The following is a 27,335-nucleotide window of genomic DNA, read 5'->3' on the forward strand; positions in this document are numbered from 1 at the left end:
TAGCGCCATGGTATGAAAGATGCGTCCTGTGCTGTGGCCTATGCTGCCTGCGACAGCGCTCCCAGCTGCGCTCTGTGTAGACTCGCAAGGTGCTTCTGTCCTAAATCGCCACGGCACAAAGTTGCACCCAAGCGTCGGAGAGGAAATTCGTTTGCTTTTAAGAGATTTTACGTTTGCCTTTAAACGCGGTGGATGATGCGACGACCAGTAGGAAAGAGGAAAGAGGCAAGGGAATATTCCTAGGGAAAAGGACGCGTACGAACGATACCACTGGAGAGCTGACTGGAGAGCGCATGCGACGACAGATCCCGTAAAATCATCAAGAACGAGAGTTCTAGCAGAAATGCCGCCCCGACTCAAAGTGGAAAATGGAGGCTTGGATTATGGTACATACTGTTTGCGATGGAAGCACGATATGCATCTAGCACCCCAATGGATACATAGAGGAACGTTTTGGACTAGCTTGCTGCCAGCAAAGACGTTCCATATATAAGTACAGACGAGCAATCTTCTTTCCGTCGTACATGGCTCGTCATGCATTGTAGTTGCCAGAGAGCGATTGCAGCTCCGGAGAGACCCAAGCCCAACTTCAACGCTACGCGCACTTCTTGTGATAGATCCGTTAACATTGTAGCACCTTGACTGCGTGCCAGAGTTTGTGTGCGAGGCGGGATGCCCTTGAAGGGAAGGGCAAGCGTATTGACTCTCGCCGCCCAACGGAAGTGCCCGTATGTAGAGCACGCAAGCGCTCGCTCCCACATAGCAGTGACTCAAGCTGGCACGATCCTGCGTCGAGAGGCGTCGCTTCATGCCCCATATGAGCCCAGCATCACTCCAAGCGGGATTTCGCGCCAATTTCACGGCCAAATCTAAATCCACGCCACCTAAGCCGTACTTGCCGACACTTGATGGCCATAAACACTTTGTGCGCTCAGCATTTTTACAGGAAGCCTTTCAATACGACACGAATTTGCGTGTTGGACGAGCAGTTACGAGTGAACAGCAACAAAAATGTCCTGCGACTGGGCCAAGGCATGGTCAAGTTGCGTGGAATTACCCTACCCAATCTATGGCGTGCGACGCGAAACTTAAACGAATGGATGTTACAATGGTGCAGTCCACGCAATTAAAATACGATTTTCTTAAACACAAGATTCAAAGCTGCATACAAATACTCAATACAATCTGCATAAATGTCAATATTTGTCGAATTAAAGTACGGACTGAATTCAATGTCGTCGAAACGATTGGCTCCAACTCCCGAGTGGGGTATCCGCGGGTCGTTCATTCCTGTTGAAGCACCCGCTTACGCCCGCGCCACGCCATGCAGCACGACGAAGTTATCTGGGGCGTCATCTCCAACCAGTTCTGCTCGTTTAAGAGCAAGTACGTCTGCCGTACTCATCGCAGCCACGGAAGGCTAAGTGCTTATTTAGGCTGCGCGAAGGCGCCATGTTCTGCCGCAACGAGTACAACGTCACGGGCCTCTGCAATCGGTGCGACCGCCATCGCCTTATCGCTTGGTAGCTCATGACGACGCTAGGCAATCGTGCCCGCTGGCCAACTCGCGCTACGCGACGATCCGCGAGCACAACGGCGTGTGCTACCTGTACATGAAGACGATCGAGCGCGCGCATTCGCCCAAGAACCTCTGGGAAAAGGTCAAGCTCTCCAAGAACTACACCAAGTCGCTTGAACAGATCGACGCTCAAATGGTACATGGCCACACCTTGATGACGGCAGAGAATGACGACGTCGTGTAGCAATTCTGGCCCAAGAAGCTCATCCATCGCAACAAGCAGCGCTTGACCAAGATCCACCAGTACCTCATGCGCATGCGCAAGCTCCGCCTCAAGACCAAGCCCAACCTTGTCGTCATCAACAAGAAGATCGAGCGCCGTGAAGCCCGCCGTGAAGAGAAGGCCAAGACCGCCGCCAAGCTCGGTGCGCTGCGATGCAAGGACGATCATCGCTCATGCTATGTATGCGTTTAGACTCGTCGATCGAGAAGGAGCTGCTGCAGCGTCTCCAGAAGGGCACGTACGGCGATATTTATAACTTTCCCGAGCGCGAGTTTGCCAAGGTGCTCGACGACAACGAGGTGCGATATCAAGCCATGGGACATGCTCGGATGCTCAAAGCGCCTTGTAGGAAGAGGAAGAAGAAGGCGAGGACGAGTACGAAATGGAGAGCGACGACGAGTCGGGTCAGGTCGAATACGTCGAGGTAGACATTCGACGGAGACGCCGCCACGGTTGCTCATCTGCTGGTCATTGTAGGACTTTGACGATGAGAGCGAAGACGACATGGAAGACTTTGGCGATGACGACGACGACGACGACGACGACGATGAGGACGACGATGAAGACGACGACGACGACGATGCGAGCGCCGGGAAGCGCAAGCGTCCGGCCGCCAAGGGCGGCAAGCCCGCCAAGAAGCCCAAGCGCTCGGGCGCCTACGTCGAGATCGAGTACGAAGACGAAAACGAGTTCGAGTCGACGGCCAACTAACCGTGTCCCGTCGCCGCTCGTCCTATATTTTAACTCGCAATGCACACTTGTTTTAGACTCCACCCTACCATCAAGGGTCAATCAGGATGGGTCTGAGGAGCAGGACAACGTAGAGCCAAGGGCTCGGAGCTCCATTGGGCCAATGGCGCGAGGACACGTCGACGCCGACGTCCAGGACGAGCGCCTCGACGTAACGTGCGGGCAACCAAGACGGCGCAAGAATGCGGAATCTACATACGGTATGCCTCTGTGCACGAGGTGAGGGCGCTGGACATGGATCGTTCGGGCGCATCCCGTGAGCGTCTTGGCACATAATGTACTTGCCGTGCCTCAAGAAGTGCAGCAACTCACCTGGTTTGGTTGTCGATCGACGAGGCGGTGTGACAAAGATTTGCCGGAAATGATGGCGAGAGTTGGGGCGGGGACAGGCCAGGTGCTGTCGGCAAGGTCCATCGCGCTCCGACCACGTCCTATCTCGACACACAACGCGGTCTCGCTTGCACGTCGCACGCTCTGGCATGTACGTCGCACACTCTGGCGTGTACGCGTCATGGGCTAACTTGCAAGAGGGGTAGAAGAGCATAGTTTCGAGCAGTCCAACACACGTGGGTGATTAAATTAGAGTCTTAAACAACCAAGCGCGAGAAGGCCCGAGCCAGAAAGCCAAGAGGTTGAACCCCGAAAGCAAGCTGCCACAAACCACGACACCAGGCGGTGTCGAGCCGTTTGGGCAGCGCGCTTAGAGGCGGCGACCACGGCGACCACCCTTTCGGCGGGTCGAGTCCGTGGGGATCGGCGTGGCATCCTCAATGCGGCCAATCTTCATGCCGTTACGGGCAAGGGCGCGGAGGGCCGACTGGGCACCAGGGCCGGGGGTCTTGGTGCGGTTGCCACCCGTGGCACGGATCTTGACGTGGAGGGCCGTGATGCCGACCTCCTTGCACTTGGCGGCGACGTCCTGGGCAGCCAACATGGCAGCGTAGGGCGAAGCTTCATCGCGATCGGCCTTGACCTTCATGCCGCCCGTGACACGGACGATGGTCTCGCGGCCCGAGAGGTCCGTGACGTGCACGAACGTGTCGTTGAACGAGGCGAAGATGTGGGCGACGCCGAACACTTCCTGGCCCTCGCGGGCGGTAGGGCCAAGCTTGACCACTTCCTCAACCTTCTCGACCTTGACGGGCTTGGACATTATGCGAATTGACAACGGGGATGGAGGCCGATTGCAGAATGCCCAGCTCGGACGACCAGCGCCCGCCCACTCGACTTGACTGGCGCAGAGCAAAGCGCGTCTCGCCCAATGGCGTTGCGCCCTTTTTTAATTGGTGCGCATGATCTTGGCGTTTGTATGCGGGTTAGGACCACGCCTTTTAACTATCGAAGTTCGTAGTTGGTAGGACGCCATGAATAGTGTTACACGGCAGCAATTTGGTCCAGCAAGGACGGCCACGACAGAGCGCACGACTGCAAGCAACGGCATTGATTCAGCAAGATAATTCAAGAGCACCTGACATCGGTGCAGGGATGTATATATACAAGCACGGAATGCTGAAGATGTGTGCGCTTGGGCGCTGTAATTGTTGGGGACAAGGCATTAATGGTTGCACCTACCCGATGCCGTGGATGGCAACAGCATAGCAGAGCTGCTAACGTCAGCCAATAGGTCATCGTGACGTCTCCTTCACGCAGTCGGGCCGCCATCGATGGGTCTGTAGTGCATGCGGCCCTTGCGACGGGGTGGGCGATGCAAGCGCGATTTCGTTCTAAATAGTGTATATCTGGTATATTATTTGCATTAGGATCAAATACATCCTTTTAGCTGTATACATATAATTGAATTTTAAAACTTCGATTTGGACGACACCACGATCTTGCTTTTGAGATGACACTGGCGCGCCTCGGATCGAGCAAACGTCAACGCTGTATTGTCGAGCTTTAACTTGGAAAATCATATACAAAGGGATCCTGCTACAACCCTTAGAGGCGAGCCCACGCCGCGGCCATGGCTGCCGCGCCAAGGAGCAACGACGGCCCTTGCGTCGCTGCAGCACTCTTGACACAATCGGTGCAACCTACTCATGCGTCAACGACTGGATTTCAACGACGCGTCGTTGTACCAGGCTTTGTGCACTTGGTGCAAATCGCGCCAACGCACTGACCCTTGCAGTAGCATGCGCTGTCGACGCAGAGACCTACGCGGCGATGAGAGAGTTCGCCAACCAACTCTCATACCGAGGGTTCCGCAATTCGGGCGCGTGGCGTCCGTGGCCAGACACGTATTGGTTTTCGGCGTTGTCGCGTCACCCGTGACGGTGCAAAAGTTGCCTATTAGTACCACACGCGTCATTGCGAGCCATCTACGCGTCGTCGTCATCGTACCGCCAAACCCATTGTTGCACGTGCACGTATTGGTCTCGAGGTTGCACTTGCCGCCTACGCACGAGGTATAAGACAATATTCAACACGACAGGTCGCACCCAAGTTGATCGAGTTGCAGGCGAGGTCGCTCGTGCAGCTCATGCACTGGTTACCAGAGTACCCCGAGTTGCACTTGCATTGTCCCTAATGACACCATTTTGAGGAGAGAGGTAGAATGTCATCTTCAGTACCTCTTCGCAGGTGCCGCCAAGGCCGCAGTCGGCGACACACTTGTTGGAGAGCACCTTGTCGCAGAAGCGTCCGCCAAAGCCGACATCGCACAAGCACTACCGAGCGGCGTCCATGAGCTGTTTTCAGGTATGAAATAGTGTCAGTACGCGGTATTTGGCTTCCGGTGCGTCCGAGTCCGTGGGTGTGCACGTGCCGTGGTTATTGCAGAGTTGCTAGCGGTTCGTATTGTCAAGATTAGAGGCCCAACCACGGGGGAACGTACGTTTGAACCCGTCGGGCCCGTCGAGCAGCTCAAGCCCGTGTCACAGACTGCAGGAAACGCGCTTTGGTCCTTGCACTGCCCTACCACCGGCGATTTGTTGCTGTATAAGATGCTAAGCAACTGGTACCTTTCAAGACACACTGGAACGAGCCCGCAATGGTCTTGTTGCTTGTTTTGGGCTTGTAACAGTTGAGGCAGTTGGAGGACGCTTCCTGCAGCCGCCGGACGATCGCCGGTGTCGTCGTGTTGCCGTTGTTCGACGTCGTCGTTGTCGTTGCGGTCGTCGTCGTTGTCGACGTCGATGTCGACGCTACAGTACATCGGACATGAAGACAAGGTGTCGCATTTTGCTGCAGACATACACAACACGACACTGCCGTCGGGGGCAGGAACGAGCACCTGGCCCGACGTCGACGTGCAGCAGTTGATGTTGCGAATTTTATCGGATTCGACGAAAAGACACATGAGCGACCCGATCTCCGCGTCCTACATATAGCCATTGGTTGCTCCAGCGCAGTGCGAGCCTCTGGTTACCTGCGACGGGCAGTGGCCAAACGTGACGCCTCCGCAGAGCGGTTGCTGCGCCGTGCACTTGGCAAAGGCCGATCGGCCTGCACACTCCATCAGCATTCGAGCTCAGGAGATGTAAAAGTACCCGTGTCGACCGTCACACACGCTGCGTCCGCGGCGCAGTCGGCGTTGGAGGTGCAGCGACCTTGCAGCTGTTGCGCCTGGAATGCAGGTGAGCGATTTTGGCACGCAGGTGTCCTAGCGAACCTGCACCGTGACGGCAAGAAAAGCGGTCAACCAAAGCGCCGAGAGCTTGGACATGTGGGAACCTGGCTGGGATTTCGTCTTTGATCTGGAGCGACGCCCCACGACGGTCCAATTTCGAAGGATACCACATGTTCGAGATGTCCAATATCGAAAGTTACATGCTCGCCTCTGGCTTTTCATCTTCTAGGCAATAAAGGCAATAGATCTTGTTATTTTTACGTAGAGGACATGAAGGGGGTATAGCGCAGTGGTAGCGCGTCCGCTTTGCATGCGGAAGGCCCCGGGTTCGACCCCCGGTTCCTCCACATCTTTTTGCAAGCACAAGGCTACCAGGTATGGCGCATTTAGGAAGCGGTACGATGAACGGGCATAACACCGTTAATAATGGGAAAGGAAAGCCGCATCAACGTATGTGTCGGGCAATTTGTAATACCGCTACTCGTAGTGGGAATAACTCGTTGTATCACTACTAACGGCGCCTTGGGGATGACTGGGACGCGAGGTTGTGGCCACGGGCAAAAGCGTAACAAATTGACTGCATTATTGACATCACCATTTCTCTTCCTTGGGCGTAGGACTCGACCTGTTGTGGGCTACCTTGAAATCGCGCGCTGGTTTGTCGCCCTCGTGATGTCCAAGATCGCGGGCGACGGGCGCCGGGCTGCCCACGTAGCGCAGACGATGGACCGAGTGCACCGGCGGCGTCGTCACCTGCGCCAGCCAAACGACCCCAAGGACGAGCGAGAGAATCATTGCACGCGGCCAGACGTGGCGGGCCGACGTTGGATGCATCGCGTCAAGATCCAAGCGGACATGGATACCCTTGAAGATCGCACCCCTTGGATCTTCGATCTATTGGCCATTCCCATTGGCTTCGCCGCAAGGATGGACATATAATGTTGCTTCCTACGAACTGCCACCGTTAAGTCTTAAAAAGTTGGGCGTTGAGGGGTTGAATGTCTTCGTGTACTTCACTTGAGCCAGATCTTGGTATTACAATACCGGAGAGTCTAAGGACCCGATTTTGTGTGGCCACGAATAACACAAGGGACAGCGTCCCACTCGACGTTCCAAAAAAGCCAGGTTTTTGAAAGGCTCTTGCTGGCGCCACGTCATTTTATCCGGATACAAACTAACCACCAGCGACCACTGTACAAGCCTCCCATCGATCCCAATGTCCTCTATGGTTCATGGACGAGGTATGGGGAGCGACCACTGATGGCGCCAGCCCGCACGGTAGTAGCTCCGGAGCGTGCTGGTGCGGCAGGGGACGCAACCACGGCTTGCCGACCGCCAGGATTTTTTTCAACTCGACAGGCGCGGAAACACACGCGTTTGCAGAGAGCAAGGGAGTCCAATTCCCTTGGCAAAGATCGACGTAGCTTACTCTTCCCACCTTCACAACGAGGCAGCGCAACGAGGCAGAATGGAAGACGATCGGTATCTTCGATCGAAGTCCAGATGGCGTGAGAGCCAGACATCGACATGCGATGAACGACCAGTTGCCAGTTGCCGATTTCCCATGTTTCACTTCCTCTCACTCATTGCGTCCGGCCTGTACGTCATTGGCCTCTCGGACGCCGCGTGCAATGCGTCCACGTACTCGCTCAGCCCGTTCGCGGGCGCTGGCACCAAAGGCTTTGCCGACGGCCCGCGCCTCTCCGCGCTTTTCGCCGAGCCGCAGGGCCTCGCGTTCGACGGCCACGATCTCTTTGTCGCCGACACGAGCAGCAACCGCCTTCGCCGCGTCTCGGCCACCGACGTCTCGACGCTGCCCGGTGTGCTGCGGCAGCCGCGCAGCGTCACGACCGATGCGCGGTACGGCGTCGTCGTCGCCGACTAGTGGCAACCACGTGCTGCGCGCGCTCAACGGCTCGGACGCAGTGGACCTCGCCGGCACGCTCGGCCTCGGGCCGGGGTTTCGCCGACGGCCCCGCAGCGTCGGCGCAGTTTCACAACCCGTCGGGCGTCGCCGTCGCGCGCGACGGTGCCATCTACGTGGCCGACTCGTCCAACAACCGCATCCGCAAGCTCTCGGCCGACCGCGCGACGGTGACCACGGTCGCCGGCAGCGCGACGTCGGGTGACGACGACGGCGACGACGCGACGTTCAACGTCCCGATTGGCCTCGTGCTGCACCGGGACGCGCTGTACATTACAGACCTCAACAATCACGCGCTCCGCCGGCTCGACCTCTCGACCAACGAGATCTCGACGCTCGACTTCGACGCGGAGCTACAGTACCCGCACGGTGTTGCGCGCGACCGCTGCGGCAACTTGTACGTGGCCGACACGTACAACGACCGCGTCCTCAAGATCGACCCGGTCTCGGGCGCCGTCGTCGTGCTCGGCGACGTCGAGCGCCCGGTTGGCGTCGCCGTCAACGCTAAGGACGGCAGCGTCTATGTGTCAAGTCCGTCGCTGCAGCAAATCCTGCGCTTCGCGCCGTCCGCGTAAATGTGTTGTACATTTTATGTTATGAATATAAACGGAGATACATTGATCTCTCTTGCTACGATGAAATGCATAACCACCTTGGATCATACCAGTATTGTCTTATTGTCCATCATTCGGCAAACTAGGTGGGCGTGATGGCCGTGACGATGACCCTGGTATCGGCGCCTGTACAGTGTACAAAAGCGCCTGCGTCACTAGGACCTCGTACTGCGAAATGGCTCCAGCGGTAGCCTTTTGACACTTCTTTTCCATTGCACTGGCACGACCATCGACAAGGTGGCTTCAGGTAGTCGCATTCCGTGAGAAGGAGATGCGTGCTTTTATCAAGACCAGAAGCGCCACACTGACAAACCTCGAGCACCTCGACTGTTGACTCTCAGATCTGTTGACTCTCAGATCTGTTGACTCTCAGATCTGAGGCCACCTACGAGATCTGATGCGCCAGGGCGTTCGCTGCAAGATCTGATGCGCTATGGCGTAGACTGCAATACGCGATTCTACCAGCTACAACGTCTGCCTTCAATGCGGTTGCTGCAGTCGGCAACTGTGGTTGCTGACAGAAAGACGATTTATCGGTCAGTGCTTCACCCTTGCGTTGTGCTTCAGCCGTCGCCTTGCCCATGCTCGCTAGCTCGAAGCGCTTGAGGAGCATGCGAATTTTGGACGCGTCCGCAGGAAATTCATCGCCGCCGTCGCACGCAGCGCGCGTCATCAAGTGCGCACTGTGCACGAGAAGCTTTGCCTGTTAGCCATAAAGGCAGACAACGGTTTTTGATTCCCCAATCATGACGGATTTCAGCGTTAAAAATACCGTCAAGCAAATCAAAGCGACAATGCACCCGGTGGCCCGCCAGGTCATTCTCGTCCTCGCGTTCCTCAAGCTGCTGGCGTCGGGCACCTACTGCCTCCTCATGGCAGCACTTTTGCGCTTTGCCTCGCCCTCGGACGCCATCAAGTACCAGATCTTCGCCATGACGACCTATAGCTTTGGCACGTACGCGGCCTGCGGTCTTCTCTACTGGCTTGGCGCGCTGCACGTTCTCTGCGGCCGACGACCGAGCTGCGTGGACTCTCTATCTTGTCGCTTGACTTCATCCACGTCGGCGCTGCCGTGGGCACTCGGAGTGCAAATCCTCCAAACGTGCGTGCAGTTACTGCAGGCGTACCGCCTCAGTCAGCACGCCGTCAATTTGGACATTGCGTTTGTTTACCCAATGCTCGTCGGCCTCTCGACGGCCGTGAGCCCGTGGTTCTTTCTCTTCACCGACCCGTTCGTGCACCGCGACCTGTGGCTGCTTTTCAATTGCCTTCTCAGCTTCGTCTTGGCCTCGGGGTTGTACCTCGTGGCGTTCGTCCCGCCCTTGCTCTCGCTCAAATTTGGGGATCCGCGACAGGCATTTTCAATGGCCTGGACCACCGAGTACACGCTACTCACGCGCTACATGGTGCCCATGTCGCCGATCGACTTGGCTGAGAAAGCGACTCTGTTCGGTCTCAGCTGGTTCAACGCCCAGCGCCTCGTAGCCAACACCCACCGGCGCCATGCAGTCGCGCCCTTGCACCGGGGTCCGACCCGCGTGACCATCCGCTCCAAGCCGCGCGCGTTTCGGGTTCTCTTGTGGTGTAATTTGCTGTTGGGCTTAAGCATCGTCGTCGCCGCCGTGGTGAGCGTCGCGCGTGCCCCGGCGTGCCCCGACGGTTGTCTTCTGGCGACCCACCCTTGGTTTGCAGCGCAGTGCGAATGCGCCTTCTTTCATCTGCGCTGCGAGCCGCACAATATGTCGCCCAATTTGACTCGGGTCTTGTCACCGGCGCAGCTTGGCACGCAACTCTTCTACCTGCATGTGACCGAGTGTCCGCTCGTTTCCGGTTTGGATCTATCGCATTTGGCTCCGTTTAAGCAGCTGTTTGGGCTCACGATCGAGTTTTCCGACATGACAACGTGGGACAATAATGACCTTGCCTGGCCAGACTCGGTGCTGGCGATTGAAGTGCGCTATAGCAACCTCTCATATCTACCACCGGCGCTGTTAAAGCTGCCGCGAGACTGCACCGTGCTCACGCTGGCCTTTGGCAACAACATGTCGGCGTTGCCATCAACGCTCGTGCCGGCCTGGCAGAGCCTCTCCCGTCTCGTTCTCAACGGCAATCAACTGACGGTATTGCCGAGATGGGTCGATCAGCTGCAAACGCTCGAGCGGATTGTCGTATCGAGTAACTTGTTTACAGAGCTCCCCGAAGCTACCCTCACGACGCTTCCCGTGCTAACACACATCGAGGCAGCCCAGAACGCACTCACGGTGTTTCCGAGGACGCTTGCTGCCGCCAAGCAAGTCGAGGTGATCGATGTTAGCAACAATCCGATTTCAGAGCCGCCCACCGACGGCATGTTGGCTGCGATCGCGGCGCGCCGGGTCCTCGCCGATGGAACGCCGGCGTGCACCGGGGCACGACCACTTGAAGGCTGCCAGGCCGTGTGCGCCGACTCGTGCTCCAATTTTGAGCATGGTGACCGCATTTGCCAAGCCAACTGCCTCCATGAAGCATGCAACTGGGATAAAATGGACTGCGCGAATGGCGGGTCACAATAAGAGACTTGATTTATACCGAGGAATCTCGATGGGTACACATGTGTGTCTAAAGCTAGCTCGCCGACAGCAATCAACTTCGGCAATTGTTGTGCTTCGTGGCCTGGCGTTGGGATGCACCTTGGGTGGTGTCCGCATGTTCCTGGCGACGACAAACATCCGTTTCTTTATCATAATCCAACGATTACCAGTCTCTCTTTCGCCTCTTAGTACTCACTGCTTCGTACTCCTCTTTGTATTAGTAGTTACCTGGGTGTACACCTGGATCTCGCCAACACATACTATGTGTGGTGTCTTCAGCTCTTGCCGCCATCTTCTTCAACTATCTGAATCGAACACGGTACACTGGAAGGCCTGGCGCGCGTCCAACACTACATCGACTCGACGCTGGATGCAGACCCCGAGGTCTGGCCCACCAGCTGCGTCATTTGCAGCGAGTCGATCGTCGGCAGCCTCATGACGTGCTATGAGGCGTGTTCTGGCGGCTTGCAGGAGTATTGCACACCGTGCTTGGAACGAGATGTGCCTTCAGACGCAGTGCGCGCATGCTAAAAAGACTTGGAGGTTGACGCGAACGCCACTGCCTCGTCGGTTCTTCTTGGAGAATGCGCGGCGGACGATGGTTGTTGCCGCGTTCAGCGACGTCGAGGCTGCTTTTGAACCGTACGAGCACCACCGTGGTGCTCGTGGCACGTGGTGCCACCACGTGCCGCCAAAGGAGCGCTCGCATGAACGGCCATATCTATGAGTTTAAACCGCGGTTGGCACCCAAGCTTTAAGCCCCGCGTACCCAAATTTACGCGCCTGCTTCCCTGTACAACTAGTCAATCGAGTTGCTCGACGGCGCGCCTGTCTTCAACTCCAAGCTCCCAAGCCGGTTCGAATGGTTGCGTTTTTTCAGTATATTATATTGTGTTTTTAATGTACTGGCTAAACAGACCATAGTGCACTTGACCGCCATTACTGCCGGCGCACACATTCTTCAAGGAAGCGCTTCAATGGCATCACCAACGACAGCGCCGCCCCTCGGCTTCCGCCTCTCGTACCTGCGCCACTTTATCAACGAGCAAGGCGGCGAGGCCAGCTTTGCTGGCAAGACGACAGCCCAAGTGTGCTTTGAGTTTGTCGTGCCGCTCACGATGGCGTCGCAGCTCTCGCTCGTCGACCACGTCGCCAACGACCCAACGACCGCTTCGTTCGTTGCGCCAGCCAACTGGTACGTTTCGCACGCCTGGCAGTACCTCTTCTTGGAGACCGTCGACAGCCTCGAGCGCTTCTTCGCCGACCGCGGTCTCAGTGACGACGCGGTCATTTGGTTTTGCGTCTTCAACAACAACCAGCACCTCGCTGCGACGCAGTCGTTTGCGAGCTGGTCGACAACGTTCAAGGACAGCTTGGCCACGATCGGCAACGTGGTCATGATCATGCACCCGTGGAACGACCCGATCGTCTTGCGGCGAAGCTGGTGCGTCTTTGAGGTGTACGTGGCTGTGACATTGGGCGCGCGCTTTGAGATTGCACTTGCTCAAGATCAAGAAGCCACGTTTCTCGATGACATTGCAGACGATGGCGCCTTTTACAAGATGCTCGCAACGATCAAAAGCGAAAACTCGCAAGCGACGATTCTGAGCGACCGCGACGGTATTTTCGATTTGATTCGCGCCGAGACGTCGTTCCAGGCCGTCGATCGGCTCATCTTTTCCACTTTATCCAACTGGATCAAGACGACGCTCGAGGCGTCGATTGCATCGACGCCATCGCTCGTTAAGAAGGCAGCGCGATGGCTCCACCTCGGCGGTATCCACATAAGCGAGACCAACCCGGCTGAGAGCGAGCGCTGTTTTCATCACGCGATCGACTTGTTCACGCAGGCCAATGGCCCCAACGATCTCGAGACGCTCGTGGCGCAGTCGGCTCTGGGCGCGGCGATGGCCTCGCAGCACAAACCACGGAGCGAGTGGGCGCCGTGCTTTGAGGCGACTCTATCGGCGCAAGCCCGTTTTTTTGGCCCGGCACATGCGACCACGCTTCAAACCCGGCTGCGCTTTGCGACGGCACTGGCCGTCAACAACGACCCGAGCGGGTCCTTGGCCGTGAATTTGGAGACGCTGGACCTCGAGCGCGATGCGTACGGCCTCAACGACAAGGGCACGGCAGGCACGCTGCGCTCGATTGGCGCCAACTACCTTCAGCTGCACCAGCTTCGCGTCGGCGCTCGGTACCTCCGACGCGCGCTGGCGTTGCACGAGACGTTCTATGGAGAGGACCACCCGGTCACAATGGCGACGGCCGCGCACCTCGTCGGCGTCCTCATCCACTCGGGCCACGCCAAGGAGGCGCTACCGAGGGCGGCGCGACTGGCAGCATTGAACGAACGCATGCTCGGGCCTGCGCACTCGGACACAATTCGCTTCAATCTGAGCCTCGCCTCGGCGGAGCTCATGGCCGGCAACACCACTGCAGCCAAGACGCAGCTCGTTGAGCTGGAAATTGCCATGACGGCCAAGCCGCAGCTCCAGGGGCCGCTTCAAGCCGGTACCGATATCGATCCTGTGAGAATGCTGGATACCATCCGACTGTGTTGTAGTGCACGTGTACTTGGCCGTCGCGTACTGGGCCGAGTGCAACTACGACGAAGCGGCCAAGTACTTTGTACGCGCCGTGGACGGCATTCCGAACAAGACGAGCGCATGGCTTCTCTTCATGTTTGCCGCTGACGCTCCCCGGGTGCCCGCGGTAGAGGCGGCGCTGCAGCACGCGCGCAGCTATCTCGCGTCGACAGAAGACAAGGCGCCCGAGACGTGGCCCGTCACGTGCTTGGCGTGCTGCATGCCGATCGTTGGCCGTCGCGTCGTCTGCGCGGGGTGTCCCAATGGCCTCTACCGGTTCTGCACCGGCTGCGTTGACCGCCGGTATCGGCGCGTCCAGCGGTTTTGCGCCCACGACCCAAGCGCGACTGCGTTCAAGACGACGCTGCCGCCAATGCGCTTCTTTTTCGAAGCAGATCTTGGTTCGTCTGATGCATCTTACGACGAGGTCGATGGCCTCTACGGTGCGTACGAGACGTACTGCGATGCGCACAGCGTGCCACGTCACGAGCGGTTGCCGCGGACGTCGGTTCCCATCTTGAACCGGAGCTGGCACCCGATGGTCTAAGCCACCACTTGAAATGTTTCATGAGCCACCATTTATGTTCGTGGCAACACGCGTTGTCATTAAATCAAGAGTATTACTAAAATGTCCTGTACGTACACTAGAGATGACAACTCGGTGGAACCGATCCCGTGTGGTGCGAGCATATCCAACCCTTTGCACGCGGCATCTTGTGCATACAACCAAAGGACATGTTTGCTTTGTCTTGATGGCCCTTGATACAACGATGGAGGCGAGACGCACGCACAAATGTACTCAGTATCGACGTTGCCGTTGTACGGCGAAGGACGATTCAAAGCTGTGTCGGTACTGCAAGAAACCCGCCGCTGCGCCACTCGGACTTGTTACGCCACTCGGATGTTGTGCTTGATCGCGAATTTCAAACTTGAAGTTCAGACGTGATAGGTAATCGTGCGTTGACCAATCACGTGCCATGTGCTTTATATATACCAAGAGGTCGTCCAGCCGCCTTTGTGTCGAGTGGGCGCAAAATGCTTTCAACGTCACCCCATCCTCGAACGGCACGCGGCCTCCGCCTCTCGTACCTGCGCCACTTTATCAACAGCCACGGCGGCGAGTCACGCTTTGCTGGCAAGACGACAGCTCAAGTCTGCTTTGAGTTTGTCGTGCCATTGACCGAACCATCCGAGCTCTCGCTCGTCGACCACATCGCCAACGACCCGTCGACCGCTTCGTTCGTCGCGCCGGCCAACTGGTATGTTTCGCACGCCTGGCAGTACCTCTTCTTGGAGACCGTCGACAGCCTCGAGCGCTTCTTCTCCGACCGCGGTCTCGCCGACGACGCTGTCATTTGGTTTTGCGTCTTCAACAACAACCAGCACCTTGCGAGCTCGTACCCGTTCGAGTACTGGTCTTCTACCTTCAAGAATGGTTTTGCGGCCATCGGCAACGTGGTCATGATCATGCACCCGTGGAACGACCCGATCGTCTTGCGTCGGAGCTGGTGCGTCTTTGAGGTCTACGTGGCTGTGACATTGGGCGCGCGCTTTGAGATTGCACTGGCGCAGGATCAAGAAGCCACGTTTCTCAACGACATTGCTGAGGAAGGGGCAATGGAAGGCATGCTGGCGACGATCAAGAGCGAGGACTCGGAGACAACGGTGCCCAGTGACCGCGACGGTATTTTCGCATTGATTCGCGCCGAGACGTCGTTTACTGCGGTCGACCGACTCATTTTTTCGACCTTGTCCAATTGGATCAAGGCAGCGCTTGAGGCATCGATCGCATCGGCGCCAACGCTCGCCGAGAAGGCAGCGCGGTGGCGCCATCTCGGGTTCATCTACGATCGCAGCAACCACGACATCGAGACCGAGCGCTGCTTCCGACACGCTGTCGCCTTGTTTACGCAAGCCAACGGGCCAAACGATCTCGAGACGTTCAAGACGCAGTCAGCGCTTGCAATCTGCATCGCGTTTCAACGCAAACCGAAAACCGAGTGGGAACCGCTCTTCCTCTCAACGCTGTCTGCGCTTGCGGATCTGCTCGGCGCGGCACACGAGACGACGCTCGTCGCTCGTTTGCGCCTTACGGTCGCACTTTCCTGGAACGGCGATCACCACGGCGCGCTTACTGTGGGTCTTGGGACGCTGGACCTCCAGCGCGCCACGTTTGGCCTCCGTCATTGGCGGACGGCCGGCACGTTGAGTGCGATCGGCGGTGCGTACAACCAGCTCTACATGTACCGTGTCGGCACCCGCTACCTTCGACGCGCCCTGCTCGTGCAAGAAGAAACCTTGGGTCCGGACCATACGTCGACCCGATCAACGGTGTCACGGCTCACGAATGCCCTTTTGAACACGGGTGACGTGGTGCGGGCGCTGCCCATGGCAGAGCGCCTCGTTGCGAGCAGCGAGCGCATTCTCGGCCCGCTCCACGACACTGCAATTTTTGACAAGATCACGCTCGGAGCTGCGCTTCTCATGGCGGGAAAGAGCAAGGAAGCACAGACACTATTGACGACTCTGGATGCAATCCTCGAAGGCCGTCCCGAGCTGACCGCACGCCGGCCCACGGGTATGTGCTCGTACAGTACCAGCCCCTCAAAGTCATCACGGTGTTCTTGGGCTTGTAGTGCGCGGGCAGATCGCGATTGCATTTTGGTCCCAGGGCCAGTACGAAGAGGCCACCAACTACTTTGTCCGAGCACTGGACCTATCGCACCATAGAAAGGAAACGGTGTGGCTCTTCCTTCTGATGGCGTCGACGATTGCATCCCAAGCCGTTCCCCTCGCGCGCGCACGACATTATGTCGAGTCGGCCACCGATCCGACGCCCGAGACGTGGCCAGCGAGCTGTCTCGTGTGCGGCAATGTGATTGTCGGCTGTGTCGTCATGTGCAAGGGATGCCCCGGCGGCATCTCTAAATTTTGCACCAGCTGCCTCGCGCGCAAGGTCGCCCGGCTGCAACAGCTCTGCAAGCACGACCCGTCGACGACAACGTACACGACGACGCCGCCCCCGCGCCGATTCTTCTTGGAAAAAGACCTCCTCGAAGCCTCGTACGACCGCGTCGAGATGCTGTGGGTCGACTACGCCAGCTACTGCACGATGCACAACGTTCCGTTGCACGAGCGCCTACGACGGACCTCGGTGCCCGTTTTGAACCGCAGTTGGCACCCCATGCTCTAGTCGATATACCTATTAGTGCTGTTAATGACTACTTTTCAAGTCATTCCAGTTGACCGACGATCGAATGTTGTTGAAGTGGATCGTCCATTGCAGTGTAGATATACTATGCTAAATCGGACTTTCTTCGTTGGTTGCGCTCGGCTGAGGAACTTGCTTTAGGGATGCGGAGGCAGGAGCGCGATTGGCGGGACGAGGTGACGTCGCGGCCACTCGTGTTGGGCGAGGAGCCGGAGAAGCCGACGAAGAGCAGGCTGCTCGGGCTCGTGTACGAACCGCCATGGCTGGTTCGACTCCACAAGGTTACCAAGCCGTTGACCCTGACGACGCCCGCCGACGTCGTGCCCCGCCAAGGACTCGCTTGCAGCTACCGACCCGCCACCTGGGCTTCGATGAAGACTTCTATGAGGCGCCTGCTGTCGTAGCCGCCGCAGCCGAGCTCCGGCTACCCGACGCCATCTTACCAAAGTACGCCGACTTCGTCTACCAAGTGATGCTCCGCGCGGTCAAGTTCCGCGCACATTTGCACTGGCTCGACAGGGCCGACCAAGCGTGCCTCTTCTGCCCCGCGCACGAGACGTACCGCCACTTCCTCGTAGACTGCGACTTCATCAAGGACGTGTGGAGCACGCTTCACGCCGTCACGGTCCCTTTGGGCGTGACCTTGCCGACTACGCTCTCCGGCTACCTCTACTCGACGCCCAAGACGGCGTCCAACATGCACCAAGCCGCGTTCCGCTACCTCTGGCCCGTGCTCCGCGCCTGCGTCTGGTTCAACGTCTGGCGAGTCCGGAACGATCGCGTCTTTCGCGCTGACCTCCCGCTGCCAAGTCCATGGACGATTGCCGTCAAAGCGGCACGCGTCGCTCAACTGCACGTGCACCACAGCCAGGCTTGCCGACTATCAAATGTTGTTGAGCGCGGCTCGGCCAAAAGCTCGCACATGCTGCGCACGGATTGGCTGGTCTGCATTGTCCCTGCGATGTGATTGGCCTCGAAGGTACGGTGCCAATAGCCATCATATACAAAATGCAAGTACACGACTTAATGCACGCTTCTCACGACCGACAGGTGCGCCCGTCACGCAAGAAAGGCGCCTACGGTATAGAAGCCCGATCAGGTCACGCGACGATACAGACAGATGGTGCATCGATCCTCACAAGTATCGACGACGCACTTTGCGTCGCATGATGTTGCCTGCGCGCGGCCTCCGCCTCTCGTACCTGCGCCACTTTATCAACAGCCACGGCGGCGAGTCTAGCTTTGCTGGCAAGACGACAGCTCAAGTCTGCGTTGAGTTTGTCGTGCCGCTCACGGTGGCGTCGCAGCTCTCGCTCGTCGACCACATCGCCAACGACCCGTCGACCGCCGCCTACGTCGCGCCAGCCAACTGGTACGTCTCGCACGCCTGGCAGTACCTCTTCTTGGAGACCGTCGACAGCCTCGAGCGCTTCTTCGCCGACCGCGGTCTCGCCGACGACGCCGTCATTTGGTTTTGCGTCTTCAACAACAACCAGCACCTCGCTGCGACGCAGTCGTTTGCGAGCTGGTCGACGACGTTCAAGAACAGCTTGGCCACGATCGGCAACATGGTCATGATCATGCACCCGTGGAACGACCCGATCGTCTTGCGTCGAAGCTGGTGCGTCTTTGAGGTCTACGTGGCTGTGACCACGGGCGCGCGCTTTGAGATTGCACTAGCGCGAGATCAAGAAGCCACGTTTCTCAACGACATGGCCGACGAAGGCGCAATCCATGGCATGCTGGCGACGATCAAGAGCGAGGACTCGGAGACAACGGTGCCGAGCGACCGCGACGGTATTTTAGGCTCATTCGAGCCGAGACATCGTTTGCAGCCGTCGACCGGCTCATCTTTTCGACGTTGTCCAACTGGATCAAGTCGACCCTCGAGGCGTCGATCGCATCGGCGCCAACGCTCGCCGAGAAGGCATTGCGGTGGCAACAGCTCGGGTTCATCTACGATCGCAGCAACGACGACGTCGAGACCGAGCGCTGCTACCGACACGCTGTCGCCCTGTTTGCGCAAACCAACGGGCCCAACGATCTCGAGATGCTCAAGACGCAGTCCGCGCTGGCGTTTTGCATGTCGTATCAATACAAACCGAAAAGCGAGTGGGAGCCGCTCTTCCTCTCCACGCTGTCGGCACTGGTCGCGCAGCTCGGCGCGACGCACAAGACGGCGCTCGTCACCCGCTTGCGCCTCACGGTCGCACTTTCCTGGAACGGCGATCACCACGGCGCGCTCACTGTGGGTCTTGGGACGCTGGACCTCCAGCGCGCCACGTTTGGCCTCCGTCATTGGCGCACGGCGGCCACGTTGAGTGCGATCGGCGGTGCGTACAACAAGCTCTACATGTACCGTGTTGCTGCCCGCTACCTTCGACGCGCCCTGCTCGTGCAAGAAGAAACCTTGGGTCACGACCATACGTCGACGCAATCATCAGCGACGTGGCTCACGATTGCCCTTTTGAACACGGGTAACACAATGCAGGCGCTGCCCATGGCAGAGCGCCTCGTTGCGAGCAGCGAGCGCGTCCTTGGACCGCAGCACGACAATGCAATTGTTGACAAGATTACACTCGGGACCGCGCTTTTCATGGCGGGAAAGGCCAAGGAAGCGCAGACACTTTTGAGTGCGATGAATGCGATCTTAGAAGGCCGTCCCGAGCTGGCTGCACGCCGGCCCTTCGGTACGTGTGGGTCTAGGCCTCGTGACGTTATCGAACGTGTGTGTCTAGTGCTTGGTCAGATCGCGATTGCATTTTGGTCCCAGGGCCAGTACGAAGAGGCCACCAACTACTTTGTCCGAGCACTGGACCTATCGCACCATAGAAAGGAAACGGTGTGGCTCTTCTTCCTGATGGCGTCGACGATTGCATCCCAAGCCGTTCCCCTCGCGCGCGCACGACATTATGTCGAGTCGGCCACCGATCCGACGCCCGAGACGTGGCCAGCGAGCTGTCTCGTGTGCGGCAAGGTGATTGTCGGCCGTGTCGTCATGTGCAAGGGGTGCCCCGGTGGCATCTCTAAATTTTGCACCAGCTGCCTCGCGCGCAAGGTCGCCCGGCTCCAACAGCTCTGCAAGCACGACCCGTCGACGACAACGTACACGACGACGCCGCCCCCGCGCCGATTCTTCTTGGAAAAAGACCTCCTCGAAGCCTCGTACGACCGCGTCGAGATGCTGTGGGTCGACTACGCCAGCTACTGTACGATGCACAACGTTCCGTTGCACGAGCGCCTAGCACGGACCTCGGTGCCCGTTTTGAACCGCAGTTGGCACCCCATGCTCTAGTCGATATACCTATTAGTGCTGTTAATGACTACTTTTCAAGTCAATCCAGTTGACCGACGATCGAATGTTGTTGCGCGCGGCTCAGCCCGAGGATCGCATATGCTGCGCACGGATTGGCTGGTCTGCTTTGTCCCTGCGATGTGATTGGCTTCGAAGGTACGGTGCCAATAGACATCGAATACAAAATGCAAGTACACGACTTGATATACGCTTCTTACGACCGACAGGCGCGTGCCTGGGCGCGTGCGTCACGCTAGAAAGGCGCTTGAAGAAGCCCGATCAGGTCAAGCGACCATACAGACAGATGGTGGATCGATCCTCACAAGTGTATCGTCGACGCACTTTGCCATTGCACCAGTCGCATGATGTTGCCTGCGCGCGGCCTCCGACTCTCGTACCTGCGCCACTTTATCAACAGCCACGGCGGCGAGTCTAGCTTTGCTGGCAAGACGACAGCTCAAGTCTGCTTTGAGTTTGTCGTGCCATTGACCAAACCAGGCGAGCTCTCGCTCGTCGACCACGTCGCCAACGACCCGTCGACTGCCGCCTACGTCGCGCCAGCCAACTGGTACGTCTCGCACGCCTGGCAGTACCTCTTCTTGGAGACCGTCGACAGCCTCGAGCGCTTCTTCTCCGACCGCGGTCTCGCCGACGACGCTGTCATTTGGTTTTGCGTCTTCAACAACAACCAGCACCTCGCTGCGACGCAGTCGTTTGCGAGCTGGTCGACAACGTTCAAGGACAGCTTGGCTATGATCGGCAACGTGGTCATGATCATGCACCCGTGGAACGACCCGATCGTGCTTCGGCGAAGCTGGTGCGTCTTTGAGGTCTACGTGGCCGTCACCATGGGCGCGCGCTTTGAGATTGCACTGGCGCGAGACCAAGAAGCCACGTTTCTCAACGACATGGCCGAAGACGGCGCCTTTCTCAAGATGCTCGCGACGATCAAGAGTGAAAACTCGGAGGCGACCATCCCAAGTGACCGCGACGGTATTTTTTCTCTCATTCGCGCCGAGACCTCCTTCATCGCCGTCGATCGGCTCATCTTTTCGACTTTATCCAACTGGATCAAGACGACCTTGGAAGCGTCGATCGCGTCGGCGCCAACGTTCGCTGAGAAGGCAGCGCGCTGGCTGCAGCTCGGTCGCATCTACAGCCGCGAGACCAAGGACGCCGATAGCGAGCGCTGCTTTCGCCACGCGGTCGACTTGTTTACGCAATCCAGTGGCCCGGACGCCGCCGACACGCTTGCTGCCGCGTCGCACTTAGCGTATGCGATCGCATACCAGCGCAAGCCGCGGGACGAGTGGGCGCCACGCTTTACTTCGTCGCTCGCCGCACTCGAGAGTCAACTCGGTGCGACCGACGACCGATCGCTGCGCGCGCGCGCCGACTTTGCTTCGTCGCTCGCCTGGAACGGCGACTTTGCCGCCGCGCTAAACATGAGCATGACGCTCTTGGACCTGCAGCGACACATGTTTGGCCTCGGCGACTGGCGCACGGCCAGCACCATGAGCATGATTGGCATCAACCACTTCCAGCTCGGCGCCCGGCGCGTCGCGGCGCGCTGGCTCGCCAAGGCGCTCCCGATCCAAGCAGCGTACTTTGGCGAGGACCACACGTCGACGACCCTCACCATGTCGTTTCTTGCGGGCGCGTTCATGTTTCTGGGCGAGCTCCAACGGGCGCTGCCGCTGGCCCAGCACCTCGTAGCCACCAGCGAACGGACCCGCGGCCCAGACAACAGCGGCACGATGGTCGACAAGATGAACCTCGCGATGGTGACGCTCATGGCCGGGCATCTGCACGAGGCCACGGCGCAACTCACTGCGCTCGAAGCGGCGCTTAAGAGCCGCGCCGACCTCTCGCACCATCACCGTGAAGGTACGTGCATGCGCGTCTTACCTTTCTGATGCTCATATGAAGGGGTCGTGGGTAGTTTTAAAGCACTTGGCCGTTGCGCATTGGGCCAACACCGAGTATGACGTCGCCGCGTCATGCTACCGCCGCATTTTCGAGGCGACGCCCGATAAGGAGAGTGCGTGGCTGCTGGTGGGCTTTCTACTCGACGCACCGACGACAACCGCGCAGCGAGACGAGAGTTTGCAGCGCGTGCGACAGTACATGATGACGAGCCGCGATGACGCGCCCGAGTCGTGGCCCATGAGCTGCACGGTGTGCTGCCAGCCGGTGCACGGCCGCCTCGTCAAGTGCGATTCATGTCCGAAAGCACTCTTTGTGTTTTGCGCGTCGTGCCTCGAGCGGCAGCCCCGCCGCGCTTTGAAGTTCTGCGCCCACGACCAAGCCGACACGGCGTATTCGACGATGACGCCGCCGCGTCGCTTCTTTTTCGAAGCGGACCTTGTCTCATTGGATGCTTCTTTTGAGGACGTCCACGGTATCTTTCGTGCGTACGAGACGTACTGCGATGCGCACAGCGTGCCACGTCATGAGCGGTTGCCGCGGTCGTCGGTGCCCGTGTTGAGCCGTGCGTGGCACCCGATGCTGTGAGGTGCCTCAGATGTATCATCGTGAATAAGACCAAGTCTTCTTCTTTCAAGATATTTGTTCAAGCTACTATTGTGCGCGTGCTGCCTGCTTGGCCGCCATTGTCCCTCCTCCGACGCGTCATTTGTGTCCTGCACAAACCTCGTTCGCCGATGCTTGGTAGCGCTACCGTCTTTGAGACTTGGCAGTGTCTCTAGGTAACGATGACGGCATTGCGAGGCAGTCTCCAGAGAAGGCAGCACCTGCAAAGGCACACTGCGAAGCGAAGAAGCGAATCCTCTCCGTGGCGAGACGATGGACTCGTGCTGCTCGTTGAAGAAAAGGCATCGCGCCGCAGTGGCGTATCTTTTATATCAGCAACATGGCGACCGGGTAGCGACGTGTGGACTAGACACTCGGCGTGGTCGCTTGCTCGATGCGTCAAGCGATGAGGTGGCACCGCCGCCATGCAGTGTGCTTGAAGGCTCCTCGATCCCGCGGCGGCTCGTCGTCTTGGCGCTTCCAACGATGCTGTCTGCACCTAGTGTCGTATGCTATTGCGCAGAAGTGCGAGCCGCGAGGCTGCCTCACTCGAGAGCCAATGCGATGCCGAAGGCCGATCGCAACGCGCCAACTTGGCCTTGTCGCTGGCCTGGATGGTGACTTTGCTGCCACGCTGGACCTGTGCCCACCTGTGCCTGATAGTGCTGTAGCTGTAGCGAAACACGTTGGACCTCGGCGACTGGCGCACGGCCAGCACCAATGCCATGCCTGGTTGCTACATTGTACACGCATTTCCAGCTTGGCGCGGGACCTGTGAATCAGTATGGTTTGTTTCTGGTACAAGGATTTTCTATTGTGTGCTTCCAGACTGCACACTGGTAGGGCGACGTCGAATGGCCAATGATGCTCATACTGGAGACTGGAGACTGGAGTTTCGACAGGCTATCGAGACGCAGCGGATCGAGACGAGACAATAATTGCAATCTCCCAAGCTACACGTGTGCGTAGGACATGGTCGTAGCGCAGGCGATACTTTAAGCGACGATCCACCAAACGCAGACGCTGGCACTCGCTCCTCCTGCTGCCACGTATTGCGTACCTACCAAGCGACGCACAGCTAACAAGTTCCATGCGGCGAAGCATAGCTGGCATCTGCACGAGGTCCGCCTTTGCAAGACGTGGCGCAACGCCAGACCTTGGCGCTGGTCGAGGCAGTCGCGCCCAGATCACATCCGTTGCGTCATGTTGGCGGTGCTGGAGAAGGACATCAGAAGGCGACTGCAGCGCCGTCCTCGTGGCTGCCACGACCGCGCTGCCGATGGGCTTGCTCGTTTCCTTGTGGCACCTCTCGCGGAAATGGCGTCCGGATACCATTGGATTCGGCATGTGCCGATATTGGGGATCGAGATACGGCATCTATCCGGATACATGTCCGGTTGTTGCTTTCATTTTGTCGTCTTTTTGGCCAATCCAAAGTGGCGAATCATTTTTCCATTTGCGCCACGATGGCCGCGCCTGGATGAAGGTCGACCTGCGGAAGGAATCCAAGGCGCATGGCCGCGACGCACGGCGACCTGTACGCTTCTGAAGGTCGTGGCCATGTGGTTGTGGTCGATGTCCTAAGACGGCGTCGATAGCGAGCCGCCTGTCTCCGCACGTCGTGGGCGGCGTCGTCAAGGATTGACGATGATACTGGAGCATGACTCCATGCAACGACGCTTGTAGCCATCGGCGCCCGCGTGCTAGTAGGCGGCGCCAACTTTAAAGCGTGCACGGTCCACGACAAGACGCACTAGGACATGCGCGTGTCCCTGCGAGCGCACGTGGCGTCGACTGCCTTGGCGGAAGTGGTGAGTCCATCTGCATTACACCCGACTGAACTGACTCATGGTAGCGCTCACAGACCACGTCGGCTTGCAGTGGCTCTGGGGCGGCCTCGGCCTCGGCAGCGCCCGCACCCACGCTGTCTTAGCCATCGTCCCCGTGCCCGAAACCAACGACGACCACGACAGCACCGACACGCTCGTGCTCTCGCTCTCGGCCGACTATGTCCTGCGCGTCTGGTCGTACGAACAGCTCAGCTGCCTCTGCAACCAAGCGATTGGCTTGGTGCTCGGGCTCCACGCCGATGTGGCGCCGGCGACCGCCGCGTCCATGACCATCGTCGACCACCGCGTGCTCCTGCACGTGACGACGACGACGACGACGCCGCAGGACATTGTGCTGCTGCGTGGCGAGCTCTCGCCAGCGTCGATCGACCTCCACGTTGCACGCCGCTTTGTGTTGGCGCAGCTGCCGGTGCACGTCCGGCTCGTCGACTTGAGCGTCCATGACGCACGGCTCTTCTCGGTCTGGCGCGCGCCGTCGACCGACTACGTGGTCCAGCACCCGCTTTCGCTCACGGGCCCCAAGCAGGTGACGGGCACCGTCCTGCGTGGCATGCATGCGTGGACAGCCAAGCACGCTACCGACGACGACGCCTTGGCCAAGGACCTGTCGCAGATGGACGTACGTCAGGAACCACAGTGCGCCGTCATCTGCAATGTCGTTGCGAGGCGTCGACGGCCCATTTGGGTGGCCAGAATCACCGGCGTCACGTCCGCCTACAACAACAACAATATTGTCATCTGTGCAGAGGAGCTAGAATGTACCGAGTTGCAAACGTCCATGCGAACGCTAGTCTGCAAGACGACCACAACACACCATGCATGCGCTTCCAAGGCTGTAGCGCGCGGTTAAGCGCCTTGCAGATCGTGTCGTACCAGTGGACCGTACGGCCCCACGGCGCAGAAAGGGCGCACGCCCATGGACGGCGACGTCGTCTAGAGGCCAGCGAATGGCCGCGTCTTCATGCAGTGTGTCGAGAGAGGCCGAGTTGTAGCTGCGCGTCGCAGATAGCGCTCGTGCCATGGCGCGGTAAAGTTGGGCGACTGGGGGTACCATTCTGATCGAAAATACTCCGTTGGGAATGCTCGCGGGTTTCTATGCGTCTTGTTAGCTGTGCCAACGGCCACGGTATCAAGCAGCCATCCGTAACACGACGGTAGCATCGTGCAAATGCCACTCGACCGCACTGCGAAGCGTCGCGGTTAGGGTAGGGGTAGGGTACGGCGTTGCGCGCTACAACCCAGTCGACAGGCATCGACGCGAGGGCGTCACACGCATATATGTCTATCAACGTAGAAAACGTCATTTCGCTCGATGACGCATCTTTTGAGTTATCCATTCTAACTTGCTTACGGCCTAGACTGGCTGGTGCGTGTCAGCTCGAGGCGCATGAGAAGCATGTGAATCTTGGTTGCGTCGGCGGGAAACTCTTCGCACGCGGCTGGTGTTATGCAGAAAGCATTGCTGCAAGACGTGGCATTGACATCAAATTGGAGGCTTGGCTGCCGTGTCCTTGGCACTGCCCGCGAGCAAGAATGGAACATGACGACGGGCAAACGCACACCGTACTAGTACTGGATAGCACCAGAAGCGCTCACGTCTGGTAGCAAGTACAGCTCCGGCCGATAACGACGCATGGGGCGCCATATCAATATGTTTCGATCGGTTGTTAATAAAGACGTTTGGCGTCGACGTGCAGGTTAGATTTGTTTGCTTGTCGAGTTATTTAGGAAACGCTTGTTGGAGAAGCTCGGCAACGCTGCGATGGCCATGGCGCTCGGCGTACTGCAGCGGTGTCATGTTGAACTATTGCATTTGTATCAACACAAGACTTGCTTTTTGATTGGCGCTCGTACCCCGTCGAGAGCATGTGCATTGGCTCCAACGCCGAGTAAGTGCATGACGATGGTCTCGTCACCTCGGAGGCTCGCCCAGTGCAGTGGCGTGCGAGAAAACTAGACATCAATCAATCAGTATCAACTGTAATGTGATGGAAGGCGTACAAAGGAGTCGCAGCAGTTGGGATTCACACCGTCCTCTAGCAAAGCGACGACGTCCGGTACAAGGCCAAGACGAACTGCCTCGCAAAGACATGTCTAGGATAAAAACACTCAGTACGGAGACATGTTCGTCGTTGTAGTGCCTCGTTGACGATCGACGCCAACAAGTTTGCCGAGCGCTTGACAGATTGTTCTTCCTTGGGAAGGGAGTCGCGCAGACACTGGGCAACTTCGACACGATTGTTTGCTTCTGCGAGCATGAGTGGTGTTTGACCAGACTACAAGAGGTAATGTAGCAGATTGAATCTCTGGTAGCTCGTTTCGCGAGACACTACTAGTTTGGCATGTACGAGTTTGTGCATGTACGTACGTTGTCTTTGGCGTCGATGGCCGCGTTCTTCTTTAAAAAGAAGATGACGATCTCCAAATAACCATTTCGAGCAGCCCAGTGCAATGGTGTCCAACCATTCTACACCAATAATCACTTGATAAGAACCACGTTGCGAGAGGCCAATGCAAATCACACAACGTACCTTGTTGTCTTTGACGTCGATGGCTGCGCCTTCCTCCAACAAGAAGCGGACGATCTCCAATCGACCAAGGCGAGCAGCAGAGTGCAATGGTGTCAAACCT

The 27,335-nt window shown here is 58.1% G+C and overlaps 9 protein-coding genes and 1 non-coding gene across 10 annotated transcripts; 8 read left to right on the plus strand and 2 right to left on the minus strand.

Moving 5' to 3' along the window:
- The first annotated feature begins 1,273 nt into the window (after nucleotides 1–1,273).
- Nucleotides 1,274–2,575, plus strand: SPRG_12260 (hypothetical protein). The gene is made up of 7 exons (XM_012351250.1): nucleotides 1,274–1,386; nucleotides 1,437–1,496; nucleotides 1,544–1,715; nucleotides 1,764–1,944; nucleotides 1,995–2,101; nucleotides 2,152–2,226; nucleotides 2,280–2,575. Exons 1-7 carry the CDS (start codon nucleotides 1,325–1,327, stop codon nucleotides 2,511–2,513), a joined length of 891 nt encoding a protein of 296 aa, XP_012206640.1. The 5' UTR covers nucleotides 1,274–1,324; the 3' UTR covers nucleotides 2,514–2,575.
- Nucleotides 2,576–3,098: 523 nt separating this feature from the next.
- SPRG_12261 (40S ribosomal protein S14) lies at nucleotides 3,099–3,820 on the minus strand. Its single transcript, XM_012351251.1, has one exon. It carries the CDS (start codon nucleotides 3,703–3,705, stop codon nucleotides 3,253–3,255), a length of 453 nt encoding a protein of 150 aa, XP_012206641.1. The 5' UTR covers nucleotides 3,706–3,820; the 3' UTR covers nucleotides 3,099–3,252.
- A 670-nt stretch (nucleotides 3,821–4,490) lies between these two features.
- Nucleotides 4,491–6,216, minus strand: SPRG_12262 (hypothetical protein; the record flags this gene model as incomplete). The annotated part of the gene is made up of 13 exons (XM_012351252.1): nucleotides 4,491–4,585; nucleotides 4,631–4,705; nucleotides 4,746–4,838; nucleotides 4,893–4,946; nucleotides 4,991–5,075; nucleotides 5,123–5,218; nucleotides 5,270–5,335; nucleotides 5,386–5,465; nucleotides 5,513–5,695; nucleotides 5,748–5,871; nucleotides 5,920–5,996; nucleotides 6,041–6,116; nucleotides 6,163–6,216. 13 exons carry the CDS (start codon nucleotides 6,214–6,216, stop codon nucleotides 4,491–4,493), a joined length of 1,158 nt encoding a protein of 385 aa, XP_012206642.1.
- A 179-nt stretch (nucleotides 6,217–6,395) lies between these two features.
- Nucleotides 6,396–6,467, plus strand: SPRG_30172. The gene has a single exon. It is a non-coding gene; the product is annotated as a tRNA-Ala (tRNA).
- A 1,217-nt stretch (nucleotides 6,468–7,684) lies between these two features.
- SPRG_12263 (hypothetical protein) lies at nucleotides 7,685–8,665 on the plus strand (the record flags this gene model as incomplete). Its single annotated transcript, XM_012351253.1, has 2 exons — nucleotides 7,685–7,993; nucleotides 8,047–8,665. 2 exons carry the CDS (start codon nucleotides 7,685–7,687, stop codon nucleotides 8,617–8,619), a joined length of 882 nt encoding a protein of 293 aa, XP_012206643.1. The 3' UTR covers nucleotides 8,620–8,665.
- Nucleotides 8,666–9,452: 787 nt separating this feature from the next.
- SPRG_12264 (hypothetical protein) lies at nucleotides 9,453–11,210 on the plus strand (the record flags this gene model as incomplete). Its single annotated transcript, XM_012351254.1, has 1 exon — nucleotides 9,453–11,210. One exon carries the CDS (start codon nucleotides 9,453–9,455, stop codon nucleotides 11,208–11,210), a length of 1,758 nt encoding a protein of 585 aa, XP_012206644.1.
- Nucleotides 11,211–12,205: 995 nt separating this feature from the next.
- Nucleotides 12,206–14,452, plus strand: SPRG_12265 (hypothetical protein; the record flags this gene model as incomplete). Its single annotated transcript, XM_012351255.1, has 2 exons — nucleotides 12,206–13,742; nucleotides 13,795–14,452. The coding sequence occupies 2 exons, from the start codon at nucleotides 12,206–12,208 to the stop codon at nucleotides 14,361–14,363; spliced, it is 2,106 nt and encodes a 701-aa protein (XP_012206645.1). The 3' UTR covers nucleotides 14,364–14,452.
- Nucleotides 14,453–14,851: 399 nt separating this feature from the next.
- Nucleotides 14,852–17,994, plus strand: SPRG_21109 (hypothetical protein; the record flags this gene model as incomplete). Its single annotated transcript, XM_012351274.1, has 3 exons — nucleotides 14,852–16,394; nucleotides 16,453–16,989; nucleotides 17,204–17,994. 3 exons carry the CDS (start codon nucleotides 14,852–14,854, stop codon nucleotides 17,992–17,994), a joined length of 2,871 nt encoding a protein of 956 aa, XP_012206664.1.
- A 202-nt stretch (nucleotides 17,995–18,196) lies between these two features.
- On the plus strand, nucleotides 18,197–20,322 carry SPRG_21110 (hypothetical protein; the record flags this gene model as incomplete). The annotated part of the gene is made up of 3 exons (XM_012351275.1): nucleotides 18,197–18,824; nucleotides 18,863–19,717; nucleotides 19,766–20,322. 3 exons carry the CDS (start codon nucleotides 18,197–18,199, stop codon nucleotides 20,320–20,322), a joined length of 2,040 nt encoding a protein of 679 aa, XP_012206665.1.
- Nucleotides 20,323–20,684: 362 nt separating this feature from the next.
- SPRG_21111 (hypothetical protein) lies at nucleotides 20,685–22,836 on the plus strand (the record flags this gene model as incomplete). The annotated part of the gene is made up of 2 exons (XM_012351276.1): nucleotides 20,685–22,209; nucleotides 22,265–22,836. The coding sequence occupies 2 exons, from the start codon at nucleotides 20,685–20,687 to the stop codon at nucleotides 22,834–22,836; spliced, it is 2,097 nt and encodes a 698-aa protein (XP_012206666.1).
- Nucleotides 22,837–27,335: the final 4,499 nt, after the last annotated feature.

This window comes from Saprolegnia parasitica (genome assembly GCF_000151545.1).
Source record: "Saprolegnia parasitica CBS 223.65 unplaced genomic scaffold supercont2.77, whole genome shotgun sequence".
NCBI lineage: Eukaryota > Oomycota > Saprolegniomycetes > Saprolegniales > Saprolegniaceae > Saprolegnia > Saprolegnia parasitica.

What these genes read in the sequence shown, in the direction of transcription:
- SPRG_12260 (XM_012351250.1), top strand. Translation starts at nt 1,325, where the DNA reads ATGCAGCACGACGAAGTTATCTGGGGCGTCATCTCCAACCAGTTCTGC. An exon ending in GTCACGGGCCTCTGCAATCG is followed by an intron (nt 1,497 to 1,543) that starts GTGCGACCGCCA and finishes TGACGACGCTAG; the next exon opens with GCAATCGTGCCCGCTGGCCA. An exon ending in AGGTGCTCGACGACAACGAG is followed by an intron (nt 2,102 to 2,151) that starts GTGCGATATCAA and finishes AGCGCCTTGTAG; the next exon opens with GAAGAGGAAGAAGAAGGCGA.
- SPRG_12261 (XM_012351251.1), bottom strand. Translation starts at nt 3,705, where the DNA reads ATGTCCAAGCCCGTCAAGGTCGAGAAGGTTGAGGAAGTGGTCAAGCTT.